The sequence below is a fragment of the Acanthopagrus latus genome, chromosome 22, assembly GCF_904848185.1.
Source record: "Acanthopagrus latus isolate v.2019 chromosome 22, fAcaLat1.1, whole genome shotgun sequence".
NCBI classification, from domain to species: domain Eukaryota; kingdom Metazoa; phylum Chordata; class Actinopteri; order Spariformes; family Sparidae; genus Acanthopagrus; species Acanthopagrus latus.
Genome location: NC_051060.1, coordinates 14,586,354 through 14,599,831, shown reverse-complemented (window position 1 = coordinate 14,599,831; position 13,478 = coordinate 14,586,354). Strand labels below are relative to the sequence as shown.

The 13,478-nt window shown below is 38.6% G+C and overlaps 3 protein-coding genes and 1 non-coding gene across 15 annotated transcripts in view; 2 read left to right on the top strand and 2 right to left on the bottom strand.

The window, feature by feature from the left end:
- Positions 1 to 365: 365 nt before the first annotated feature.
- Positions 366 to 7,197, top strand: serac1 (serine active site containing 1). Of its 4 annotated transcripts, none has more exons than XM_037085709.1 (17): positions 366 to 424; positions 1,070 to 1,170; positions 1,306 to 1,342; positions 1,426 to 1,568; positions 2,020 to 2,109; positions 2,704 to 2,835; positions 2,928 to 3,049; positions 3,289 to 3,417; positions 3,590 to 3,703; positions 4,142 to 4,304; positions 4,636 to 4,786; positions 4,903 to 5,044; positions 5,193 to 5,293; positions 5,526 to 5,623; positions 5,784 to 5,966; positions 6,060 to 6,203; positions 6,341 to 7,197. In XM_037085709.1, exons 2-17 carry the CDS (start codon positions 1,077 to 1,079, stop codon positions 6,475 to 6,477), a joined length of 1,980 nt encoding a protein of 659 aa, XP_036941604.1. In that variant the 5' UTR covers positions 366 to 424; positions 1,070 to 1,076; the 3' UTR covers positions 6,478 to 7,197. The 4 variants fall into 4 exon arrangements, with proteins under 4 accessions (XP_036941604.1, XP_036941606.1, XP_036941605.1 ...); XM_037085711.1 differs by lacking the exon at positions 366 to 424 and adding an exon at positions 439 to 576; XM_037085710.1 differs by lacking the exon at positions 366 to 424 and having other exon boundaries at positions 595 to 1,170.
- Positions 7,198 to 7,779: 582 nt separating this feature from the next.
- On the top strand, positions 7,780 to 8,914 carry gtf2h5 (general transcription factor IIH, polypeptide 5). The gene is made up of 3 exons (XM_037085721.1): positions 7,780 to 7,887; positions 8,309 to 8,403; positions 8,573 to 8,914. Exons 1-3 carry the CDS (start codon positions 7,846 to 7,848, stop codon positions 8,751 to 8,753), a joined length of 318 nt encoding a protein of 105 aa, XP_036941616.1. The 5' UTR covers positions 7,780 to 7,845; the 3' UTR covers positions 8,754 to 8,914.
- A 523-nt stretch (positions 8,915 to 9,437) lies between these two features.
- Positions 9,438 to 9,628, bottom strand: LOC119013157. Its single transcript, XR_005072704.1, has one exon. It is a non-coding gene; the product is annotated as a U2 spliceosomal RNA (small nuclear RNA).
- The window catches only part of LOC119012166, a 20,381-nt gene continuing 16,344 nt past the window's right edge, over positions 9,442 to 13,478 (bottom strand). For 8 of the 9 annotated variants that reach the window (XR_005072386.1, XR_005072381.1, XR_005072382.1 and 5 more), the window contains 2 exons: positions 11,060 to 11,127; positions 9,442 to 10,914 (listed from right to left, as the gene is read on the bottom strand). The gene's annotated coding sequence lies outside the window, so the exon portion shown is untranslated. Of the gene's footprint in view, positions 10,941 to 11,059; positions 11,128 to 13,478 lie in introns of all 9 variants that reach the window. The other variant, XM_037085717.1, reaches the window with a different exon arrangement.

Here is a 13,478-nt window from a genome sequence, read left to right as displayed (position 1 = left end):
CATTGTGATGCTGTTCACTAGTGGTGGCAATAAGGGAACTACCTCCTAAAGTAAATACCAAACAGGATGTGATCTCAAACAACAACAACACTCAACCAGTTAGTACGACACACATTTCTGTAAACAATATAGTCATTATAATAGTCTGATCCCTTCAAGCAGGCATATTATTTTACATGTCCAATCTGGCAACAGTAAGGCTTGCGAGGTCACAGATATTTATGTTGAATATATATTTTTTAATGTTCTAATAACATAACACACGGAACAGATTAAATATATTTCTAATTGCCAACTATCAACAAAATAACTAAATAACTTATGCTGTCTAGTTTTTTCTAGTAGCGGTCGATGACGTATTATTTGTGAGACATGTTTCCCTTGTGTTTATGAACACCGGGGTGCTGCAGTCGTGATCGTCACGGTAACGTTCGTCCTTTTAAAACTTATTAGCCGGCAGAAAAGGGCAATGTCACTATCAACCATGAAAATTAACCCGCACGAAAAAGATTAATTTAATCAGTCGGCTCCATCTGTCACTGTTTGTGCGCTTTAGAAGTGAAACGCTAGCCTGAAGTAAGTTTGTGCTAGCTAACGGTTCATTTAGCTTAACCCATTACGTTGTCGGTGTTTAAATTGACGTTGGCCATCTGACACAGGACACACTTTAATGTCACAGAAAGCTTAATGTTAGGGATAACGTTACACTGACTGACAGATGAAGAGGCTGTCAACTAGCTGAGTTATTCCGCGTTAACTCCAGCTAAGTTAGCTAACGTTAGCTTGAGGACATGGGCATGATTTGATGCCCTCACATTATTTAGTTGACTGTGTTTAGTCTACATCAGAGAGACAGGCTTGTTAAATGTTCGCACTGCTTGGTCATTAGAGCTCTGTAGCTGAGCACTGACGTGTGCGTTACACTGAATTAGCTTTAGCAAAAGTGTCCTTGGCCAGCCACCTGACTAATACTAGTTTCCAGTGTGAGATTGGCTTAGGTTTGAATAAGTTGTACTCTTCTTTGGCGGTCTGATTAATTTTGCCCCATCGTACTGGGGGGAGTATGCAGGCAGAAGATGTCTGTTGCAGCTCTACGTTTGATCCGCTGTCGGAGGCTGAGTACAGCTGGGCCGCCTGGAGTGAGGAGAGTGCTTCAGTGGAAACATTTAAGTAAGTTATTAGACATATTTGTCCTACATTTCACATCTCACACACCCAGTTACTCCGCGTACACAGAACCTACATATTTGTGAGAACAGCTTCAAACGCTCATCTAATATAGATTTATTTTCTTCTGAAATGTAGGGAAGTTTGCTAAAGTAACAGGTGCAGTTGTGTTGGGGTAAGTTACAGTTTCAATGGCCAAATGTAATTGCTGCAAATATCTGCGTCACTGGATTAACCATTACCGTACCGTTTCTACAGGGGCTGTCTTTTTATCACCTATGAAGTGGAGGCCTTGGACAAAGCTGTGACCATTGACACTCGTGCAATTCTTCAGGAGAAGTACAAGTCTTACATCTATCTGAGAGCCACTCCCTCTGATGAAAAGGAGAACCTTACTGCAGGTACTGAATGTCACCTAAACCAAAGTGGTAGATTATAATGCGACCCTTTTTCTACCTCCTTACAAAACTAAAAAGAATATGCTTATTTTAATAGTTCTTTTTAGCTAAGATGTTACTTTGTGTATTGTTTTTACTTCCCAGGCCAGTTGAATGAGTGGCTTTATTTCTTTCTTGTGTGTGCTCCGAGTTATTCAGAGTTTGTCATGTCCAGGTGCCCAGTGACGTCTGTTACTTCCTGTCTTTTATGTCTTCCCCTCTCTACTATCTTTCCTGCCCGCATATTTAGGTCGGTCTGTTGACGGATCTCACTTCCAGTGGTCAAGGCTCTCTTATTTAATGGAAAACTATCACCTACTTAACTATGCTGAAATTAATGTGTTTGTTATCTTGGTTGTGTTGTTAGAAACACTGAATTCCTAGGTAACTTCTTTTCACACTGTGTCTTTTCCAGGGCTGACAACTAAAGCAAGGAGGGAACTTCATAAAGCAGCAAGGCGGTTTCTGGAGTTATCATCTAGGCTTTTTCTGCAATCACTAGATGGTAAGAAATCAAAAGTTGTCATTATGGGATTAGTTCATGTCCTCATGTTTTTAAAGTTAGAAGACACAAATTGCTACAAATAGAGTTAGGGGTGATACAGATGTTTATTCTCAGAAAACCACAGTTGCCCAGTTGCTTTTGGTCGAAGGAAACACCTGCCATGTACATGCACATCCTGTTTTGAATGTCACATAGTTTGGGCATTATTGTGTATATTGCGCAATCGGCTATTATACACATGATCAATGTTTGGTTTCTTCACTTTATAATAACTCTGTATGTATCACTAAGATTCTATCAATATGTAGCATTTTTTTCATGAGATTATGTTCCAGTAAAACTTCTAATACATTCACTTTTGACTTAAAAATTAAAAAGCTGCCAAGCTGATGACACAAAGTTTGAAACAACAAGGTCTGTACCTTGCTAGCTGTTCAAATAATGTGAAAGTGGTACCGTAGATACTGGTAGTTGGTAGTTAGTCACAGTAGATACAGTTTGAGAGCAAAGTGCCTTTAGGAATATTTGTCACATCCATAGTCCAGTTTGTTATGTTAACGTTCAGTTGCTTAGTTTGTTCCCTGTATGTCTTAGAGCACTTTAGCCATGTGGATGCAGACCCACATGAGGTGGCATTGTGGGTCTTACTTAAGAGGACACAGTCCGCTAATAAAGCTGTCAGACTACAGGCTGTGAAGGAACTTGCAGAAAATCACCACTGGCACGGTAAAATGCACAAATAATATTGCAAATCACTTCAAGTTTACATATATTAAAAAAATGTAGGTTCTGATTATAACCTGTTGCAAATAATTCAGACTACCAGTACCAGACAGCAGCACAGGTTATAGACCAGCGAACAGCAGTGGGCCTGGCACGGACTCCTCAGGTAGACCTTCGATTCTTTCTGCGCACACCCACGCTGCCTGACCTCGAGGATGTAAGTATTATACATAGATAAGTTAGATGAACTAATGTTCCTTTATAGATATCAATATCTCTCTAACTTGCAAAGCGCAGGCCTTGTTTCTATACTAAACAACTGGCTCCACATTTTTGGATTGCTGTGTGTTTCTCAAGAGATTTCTCAAGAAATCTGATTTTTGATACTTTGTGTTAGTATAGGTTTAGAGGTATAACAGGTATATAGATTATAACTACAATGTGTCCTCTATACAGGGATTGTCAGTAGAAGATGAACTGAGGCAGCTGCTGGGGTCTCTGCCTCAGTCTGAGGTGGACACATGTGTTCAGTACTTCACCTCACTGGCCCTCAGAGAGAGCACCCAGTCCCTGGCAGCACAACGGGTAATTCAAGAGAGATGCGGACTCACACAAGCACATCTGCATGTTGTCTTTTGGAAACTGACTACCTAGAACAAAGGAGCATCAGGAGAACAATTCTGTGTTTGTAAAAAAGGGTTGAATATTTAAATCCAATTTATATACTCTTATTAACACATGTTCTCTCATGTTGCAGGGTGGTCTTTGGTGTTTTGGAGGTAATGGGCTGCCTTATGCCCAGAGCCTCACCTCTGTTCCCTCTGAGAAGGTGGAATCCTTCTGTTTACAGGCACTGGTACAGCACTCAAAGGTAATGATGGCCACAATGCATCTAAACAGGATCTAGTCTTGGGGAAGGTTGTTGTACTGATCCTCATTAACAGTTAAACACAACAAAGAAATGCATCAAACAACACATCTTGTCGATCTTCCCCCAGTATTAAAAGCAATTAAGAATAGTTTATTCAGAACACAGAACACATTTTGTTTTAGTTTAGTTAATTCTGTGGATTCTTATGTTTCAGGTTTATAGGGACTCTTGTCAGCATACGCATGTTTATGGAACAGTTTTTCTGTGGTTTACTGGTTTTTTATGGAACACTGTTTTTCAGAATTACATTGTTTTCTGAACAAAAACAACTATTACTTAATTATCTCTCAGAGACTAACTCCTGGGAAGACTGTGGTGTATTTTAATTTGCTTGGTAAGATGTATAAATGTTCTAAACTTACTGAAACACATCTGCAGGTCCAGAGCCACTGTGACCGAATAGTTGCCAACGGGGGCCTGCAGCTCCTCCAGAGGGTTTATCAGCTTCGCAGAGACTCCCTGAAGATTCAGAGGAACATTGTTCGTATCATAGGAAATTTGGCACTCAATGAGAGTGTTCATCAGGCCATAGCCCAGTCTGGTAATTGTGCAACTCATTTGATTATTTTATAGACTGTTGTGGTTATGTGTAAGCTTGAGTGGGTGTACTGAGGATATTATTACAACCAGACTTACATATTCACCGTTACTTAATCATTCATATGTCAATAGTTTTTCTTATGTTACCACAACTATGAGCCATTGGTCAACCCAAAAAGGCTTTACAGTAGTCATACTTGCTCACACTTGTTTGTATGTTTGTGTTTGTTTTGTGTTTATAATTATTTCTATCTCAGATGTATTAATTGAAAACTGTACAAAACATTATTATGGATATAACATTTGTTTCTTTATTTCTGACCTATCTTCAGGCTGGGTATCTGTCCTGGCTGAGATGATGCAGTCTCCGCATGTCATGCAGGCGTCTCATGCAGCCCGCGCTCTGGCCAACCTGGATAGGGAGGCAGTAAAGGAAAAATACCAAGACGGCGTCTATATCCTCCACCCACAAACACGTGGCAAGTAGGAGAACAATTAATTCTATTGAAATCTTTTTTTTTTAAATATACACTGTATTAGTTTCAGATTGTGCAAAGAAAATTATTTGTTTACATATAAAACAATGTGTTAATTTCCAGCCAGCCAATCAAAGCAGACGTGCTCTTCATCCATGGGATTCTAGGAGCAGCTTTTAAGACTTGGAGGCAGAAGGACCGTGTTGTGTCAGAGGAAGAGAAGGAGGCAGAAAACATGGATGACTACACTGAATGCTGGCCAAAGGTGAACAATCCACCTAAATCGTTCCACTTATCACTATGGATTATCATAAACTTTCCTCCATGTTTTCACTCCTACAATGAAATTAAATCTTTGGAGCAACTATGGATCAGTCATCTCTCACTGTTGTCGTTTCCTCTTTTAATGACAGTCATGGTTGGCTGCTGATTGCCCAAATCTGAGAGTACTGTCAGTGGAGTATGACAGTCACCTCAGTGATTGGATGGCCAAGTGCCCTGCTGAGAATCAAAGGTGAGGAAGTGTAGAACATCGTATGGGGAAATTATATTTTCTCTGGTATAAGAGCGTAATTATGCTTTGTTGACATAGTTATTATATACTAATAGTAATGTACATTTTTGGTCGACTTGGTTAAGGGTAATTAAGATACCATTCCAAGTTAAAATAAATCTTTTATTATCCCACTTAATTGTGCACGATTCCAATCATGAACTTTTGATTAATTTTTTTTATGTTGTCTCAGGAAATCTTTAGCCTACAGAAGTCGAGAGCTACTGAAGAAGTTAAAGTTGGCAGGAGTTGGAGAGAGGCCTGTGGTCTGGGTAGCCCACAGTATGGGAGGTATTTTGTCAGAACTTTCCTTCCACAAGCATGTTAGATTTTTACATAATTCCCTTTGACGCAACATGAAATAGAAAAACAAGGCTTCCACACGTGCCTTAATTTAAAACTTTGCCCTTAATTTCCATCTGTATCATCTTGTGTTTGGTGTCTCCATCAGGATTGCTTGTGAAGAAAATGCTGCTGGATGCCTCAGAGGACCCAGATATGCAAGGACTGTTAAAGAACACCAAGGGCATTATGTTCTACAGTGTTCCGCACCATGGCACTTTTATGGCAGAGTACTCAGTAAATGTCAGATATCTCCTCTTTCCGTCTATAGAAGTCAGAGAACTATGTAAAGGTAAGAGAATAAAATTAATTCTGAGGTCCAAGAGTGTTTGTGTTACATATAAATAGTTAAATATCAACTCATCAATCATCCGTGTGTTTTAAGACTCACCAGCCTTGCGTAACCTGAATGAAAACTTCCTGAACATGGCCAAAGAAAAGGAAATCAAAGTGCTGAGCTTTGCCGAGACACTGCCAACAAACATTGGTCCCATGATCAAGATACTGGTGGTACCGACACAGTCGGCAAGTACGTAACACAAATGCACATGACAAATGAAACACATCTATCTACAGTGCATGAGAAAAGATTGCATATTATCTTAAGAGCTACAGTATGTGTCTGTATTCTTGTTCATAATTGGGCCCACTCTGGTCCGGTTACAGATCTCGGCATCGGCGAGCTCATTGAGGTGGATGTAGATCATCTCAACATCTGCAAGCCAGAGAAGAAGGACTCATTTCTGTACAAGCGCAGCCTCCAGTTCATCGTAGAAGCACTTCAGAGCTACATCGGCCACTGACTGAAGTATATGAAGACAAACACGCTGATACAACGTACTACTGTTTACTTGAAATGGGGAGAGCAGTGTCACCCACTTCAAACCAAATGGAAACATAACTGCCTCTCCTTGGTCAACATTTACATAAACAATCTCTTATGTGACCCTAGTTAAAGCAGAGAAATTACATCAATTTACACATCGATTTCTGTGAGGTTGTCAGTTGTGATGGAAGAAATGTGGGTGCTTATTTTGTCATCCTCCTTCATTAGCCTCTCTCACTTGTAAGTCAGATGAATTTTAAAGATTACGTGAATTTTTATAGAACATAATCACATTTACAAGTAATTCAGATTGTGAAAATGTATTCTGTATTTTATTTTTCCTATTCATCTCAGACTTACCAGCCTAATATATGGCAGATAATGGTCATATGGTACACTGACATGTGATTGGCAGATGTGCTCCCCAGTTTTTTTGGCCAGAGCAATGATTTTATTTTTTTATATTTATGTATTTTATTCTAAATACAGTCATATTGTCTGCCAAATGATATTCCTTCCTGAACCTTACCTCAAATGAACCTGTATTAATAATAGATCAGGGTGCATTATTTATTGTTGTGCGACTAACTAATCAAGCAAATGATTTTTTATTCTCCGTGCATCTGTAGTACAAATTGCCACTAGCAATGCTGACCCTGAATAAATGTATGAAGTCAGAGGCTTTATTTGACATGTCTATGAACTGCATGATTTTCTGTTTCACAATGCATATCTCAGTGGAAGCTTTTTTTACTCTTATTTTTATGATAGCACTACAGTGAAATGAATATGCAGTCATGATCCCAGGGGTAATAAAACTGAATATACACACAGTTCATAATTCTAAGGTTAAGCAATATGATAATATAAAGTGATGCAATATAAATCTACTGCCAGAAACGTTGCCATACGCTGGCGTATATCCCTTCAAAGTGAGCGAGTATAAAGGCTTTAGTGGGAAATCTACACCATTGTCGTCAAATTGGATTTTAATTTGATTTGCGCATTAATTTGCACATTTAATTTATCCAAAGCTTCAAATTAGATTTCCAAGAAATGTAACTATATACTATACCATGTCATGTGAGAATATGATATGAAAAAGCGTGATAGAGGATCTTATATTACCCAGTGCAACGTTAACCTATTTCATCGTTAATGAATACGGCAAAACTATAATGAATAGTATTAATGTGCAGTAAAATATAGTTATGCAGCTTTCTCCAGCTAGAGGGAAAGGATAAAAGTCACATACGATTCTGTATAGTCTGTTCGCGTCACAATTTTGTGCCGCTGGAAATTGTCCCTCGGTGCGCACCGTACGTCGTCCCACGTCTAGCTTGAAATGCTATTAAAAGTTAGCAAAGGAAACAACTGCGCCCATCAGGTTAGTCAAAGTCCATGTCGTCTTCGCTTGAACGTAGCAAGATTTGTTAATACCTGTTATATTATGTTCAGTCTGTCATTATTGCAGTAGTTGGCAAAATAGCCCAGGAGTTATTTTAATAATGTAGCTACTTTACATGAACGTTAATGGTAACAAGCTAATCAAGGGGAAATCAAAAGCTAGCAGTCGTATTGTCATTACGCTAACCTTACTAGGATATTTTTGTTTTATTAGGTCTAGTTACCCAACGTTAAGAATTAAGTTTTACCTCAAAAGACCGAGAGCCAAACCCTAACATTTAGGTCGTTTGTTCATGTTCCTTGACTGCAATTTACTGTCCTTAGTTTAACTAATGCTACCTTAGCTTCTTAATGTTGATGGTCAGAAACGTGATTTTTGGTTTTTGTTTACTGTGCTGCAGGTTTTGATATATATATATATTTTTTACCTCAATCGACTGCTGTTCTCTGTACCTGACAACATGGTGAACGTACACAAAGGTGTCCTTGTTGAATGGTAAGAAATGCATCCTCAGCTCAGAAATCTTTTGTCCAGTAATTATGAAAAACATGCTGCAACACAAATATAAAACTCATGATGAATTGGATTATTTGAGTTAATCATTTTTAAATGATGTGGTAAAATTTAATGATTTATTGAGTATTCTTTTTACTCATTGGACCAGTGATCCTGCCATGAAACAGTTCCTCCTCTTCCTGGATGAAAAGATGGCCCTGGGGAAGAAGTTCATCCTCAAGGATCTTGACGACACGCACGTCTTCATCCTTCAAGAGGTGGTCCAAACCCTACAGGAGAGAGTTGGCGAGTTAATGGACCAGAATTCATTCCCCATCACGCAGAAATAACACTCGAAGCGTTTTCTTTTTGGATTGTGTTTGAGTCTTACAGTGGACATGGTTTGCAATATTTGTGACTGCAGACTATTAAGGATCATATGGAGTGTTCACTTTCTTGAGTTCAATGTGAAAAAAGCTTTTGTTAAAAAATAAAAAGTTGGTTTAAAGTATGCACTTGTCATTGACTCCATTAAGACTTTTGTTAATTTTGTTTCTATATTGATCTGTTTAAAATGCTAATTTGAGTTGTTCCTTCTTCCTGAATGATGAAAACTAAGAATCAGAACCTTTTTCACTGGGTTTGGAACTAATGGTTATCATTTCATATATTAACAGAAGTACAATAAATTTGTTAAGCTTTTAACCAAAAAATAGGACCCTAATGCACCTACTCTCGTGGTCAACGTATGATTAAAAAGACATGTAATGTGCACTGTGAGAACATTTTATTTTCCTGTAGTTAATGTGCTAATGTAATTAAATTATTTTCTACCACGCCTCAGATATAGTGACCAGGCTTGAGAAGAGAGAACCATAAAAAACATGGTCAAATTAACCACGTATGTTACTGTGAAGCTTGTCATAACCAGTATGTCGTCCCTCTAACAAGAATGTAAACACGCAGCATAACAAACACAATTAAATATCAGTGGACTTCACCATGGAAAGTTAATTAATTTTTAACAGCGAGAGGGGGGGTGCACCGTTCCTGGAAGTACTGCAATACCAGGTCGATGCGTGGAGTGGACGGAGCAAGCCCCTATTCCATCTCCCTGCTCCAAAAATCAATTTAATATATGGTCCCCGGGTAGGGGACGTATCAGATATTAAACTGATAAGAACAGATACTACACTTGATCTTAGCCAAAAGGCCGAGAAGCGATACCATATTTCTGGCAAAGTGGGAGAGTCATTCTCCTCACTATAACTCTCAGTCACGGTTGTATGATTTAAGTAACCACAAAAACAGTGCCAACGAAATGTTAAAGTGTTGTTTCATATTTTATGACTGATCGGCACAAAAGAAACGTTACATCGCACACTTTAGTTACGAAATGTTGTCATAGTGAATGCGGGTTAAAGCCATTTCTGGTCACGTGGGGGGCTACTGCCCAATGAGCTGTCACTACGGACGACTATATCAAATTCCTGTTTGTAGCTTCAATGTCAGCACAATTGTTGGTTTATACGGGTAATTTATGTGACCGAGATCAAGTATAACATAAGATAATGTGTTCAAATGAACATTTAACAAATGCATACATTTATCTTCGACAGTTGCCCTTTCACGATGATGTATTGCGCTATGTCGCCCTCTGGTGATGGAAACTGAGTGAAATACAGCGTTGTAGTGTGTAGTCTTCTTAAAACCTGGAAATTAGTCGTTTGCAAATCCAGTTCTCTAGTATCTGAAGCATACGATATTTACACTTGTCTTCCACGACATGAAATACACAATTGAATGTCCCATTGTTTAATTATAAACAGCTTGTCTTAAAAACGGCAGTTGCCAACAAAAAAGGATTACAGATGTTGTCATGGACATGTACCATCATCATCACAACAGACACATCTACTCACTTGTCCGTCTTTACCAGCCCATTTTAGCTTTTACTTCTCTCACTCTACGTGTAGAATAATTGTGTAGAATGAAGCTTAGTGGTGGTGATGTATGGGTGGGGCGTTCATTTTACAAGATTATCTTGGTGAACAAAACTTCAGCTGCTCATATGGAATGCTCCGTACTGAAGGATGCCTTTCAGGCTGAGCAAATGTGTGCTGGTGCAAAAGATCACAGCAGGGTACACTTTACTTAAGTTAATTAAGCTATCAATATATATGGACAGAAATGGGGCAGACAATGAGCTTGAAGGCGTAAACAAAGAAAAAAGTTTGACAGCATACATGACTTTTAGTAAAAGTACAGTACATTTGGTCAACATATACGGTATATAATTTCGTATTACCAATGTGAGTGCTCCTTTACACACACACACACACACACACACACACACACACACACACACACACACACACACACACACACACACACACACACACAATAACAGTGATGTATTGTTATAGTTTCCAACAGTGACCGAAGAGATCCCCATCAGTCATCGTCACTTTCATCTTGGTACTTTGCAGCTGCTTTGATAGGCCATCCATTCTGAAAAAGGCATGTCTTCATAATCACTCACAAAAGACAAAAAAAAAAAATAAAGTTGTCAGTTTATGCAATATCACACATTGAATACTACATCCAAAATTGTGAGTAAAAGTTCACAAAAGCAATTAAATAAAGAAAAGCTTACTTGTATATTACTCTGTGATCTGCATCCGTTAGCATGGAGATAGCAGGATTAAAACGTTTACCTCTTAACTGTCATTCAGAAAAAGAAAATTGGACAGTGAATTTCGGGAAGATACTGTGTCTCTGTCCAAGTACTGGTTCTCTTACTATGGTTACTTAAGTATCGATTAAATGTTAGCTGGTGTAAAATATCAGTAACTCCAAACTAGTATTTCAGCACATTTACTGGGTGTAAACCTCATTTCATTGATATATTGATCCAAAGCGATGTATCGTTACACCCTTAACTACAGCCAAACATGCTAACATTCTGAAGTCAAACCTTGCCTGGAAAAAAAAAAAAAAGAAAGAAATACATACTATGATAATCTAATCTCAGAAAAATAACAACAAAAAGGTCCTGAACTTTGCTTTCTTCCACTTTTGCTCAAAGTTAAGTAGTTTTTTTAATTCTCAAGAGGGACTACATTTTTAAACGTCCTGCTCTTTCTTCCTCATGTACAGCTTTCTTATTGTCATTTATCAAATTTATATTCAACAGGGAGATTTTATACATAAACTTTCATTAAAAAGAGGTTTCAAGTTGTGTCAGTCAGTTGTAGAAACCTGTTGCAACCCTACCATTGACAAACAACACAACATCACAACCGAACTCTGGTGATCTCTGGTGGGGAACAGAATTAACTGCAATATACAAGCATATACTCAACATTTGCACCATTGGATGTGTATTTCACATTATCAGGGGAGAGAATGAACACAGTCCCTCACTACCATAAATTATGCAGTTGAGATTCCCACATTTATGTCGGGCCCAGCACAGTGCAAACCCGCTGTAGACAATTCCCCACCGCCCACTGACCTAGAGTCTATAGTTGCTCGTGCTTTGCAATCCTTGATTGGTTGACAGTCTACAGTTCAAACATCTCCCCGACCCATGGGGTGATCGACACTTGGCAGTCAACGGCTTTTGGAGCCAGGCAAATTGCCACAGTGACATCTATCTAGGTGTTTTGCGCAGAGACACATACAAGGTAAGAGTTGATATAGGAGTCGCCAATTTCTTTCTAGTGGATAAAATTTGCAACCTGCCCAGAGGGCAAGTGCCAGCAATTTAAAACAAGAATATTTATCATACAAGAAGAAAGAATACAAGTAACTTAACAGCTAATAACTAGTTGACAGTGTGACTCTAGGCCAATATGACAGTTAAATCAGATATTTGCCTGCACTTAATAGCTGCTGCTTCATTTCAGTACATGGTAAAGAGTTCAAATTTAGAGAAAAATAACCAATTCATGGGATCATAATTATCATAAATTACTTATAAAATTTTGTCTTCCTCTGCATGTCAGAAGTTCTGTGCACAGGTGGGCAAGTTGTTCTGTAAGTAACTTGAGTATCACTGCTGTAAATAACATTGGCATTGTAACCCAGCATCTGCAAATATTAAGTAGTTTTAATGTCCTTCCCACACATTGTTTCAAGACCCCACTGGCTGGATGTGTGGGTTAGTTAGTATGACAAACTTGGCACAATTAATTAAGCCCCTTTTAACTGGCCTCTTATCTTCTTTAACAGAGTGAAGGAAGTAAAAATAAAATTTGGAGTTTAAGGCAGCTACTCATACAGCAGGTGAGTCACAGGTGAAGGCTGGGATATTTCTTCATTACCATCTGTGTCCCTAACAGTATATCTAGTATTCAACAGTCTGTTTCCAGTGTGATTTAACAGTTAGTTTGTGTCATTGTCACTAAAAGACACTGTCACACATATGCGGTTTGTTGAACCTACACACTTAAACTTTAGAACTTTTATCAAGGGTGAAGTCCCAAATCACTTTCATCAGTTCAATGCTTTTCAGCTACAAGACCTGGTAAATATCCATTGTTGCCTGTCCTGTGTATTCTGGACACAAATGTACCACAAGATAAGCAACAATGGGCTCTGAAAGCAACGAAGGAGGCCAAAACATGACTGTCATCTAATCCGTCCGTAATGTACTATGACAGCAGATTGATGGAGGAGAAGGAATATCTCTGCATTAGTGTCATAGAAACACAACCAACCTATGAACCATGTAGATGTGTTTGCACCCAACCCATCCCGTACTGCAGGCTTGCCAAGCTACTGCACTTATAAATAACTTCCATGCTTAAAATTTGTAATAACCTTTCCAATGTGCAACTCTTCAGCTAAAAAGTAGTGCCTGCTGATTATTGCAAATCCCAAGGAGAAGCAGTATCTCAGTCAGCTCATCATTACATTTGGGAAATACAGTGGTTAAAGTTTAGACTGGCTGATTGAAAATTATCTCAAATTACCTACTAGTTGTTTTTCTTCAATTCAATAACATATCCTTGATCGCCATATCAAAGAGACACCCCCCCCCCCCGACAGGAAAGGTGGAATTCAGGCTG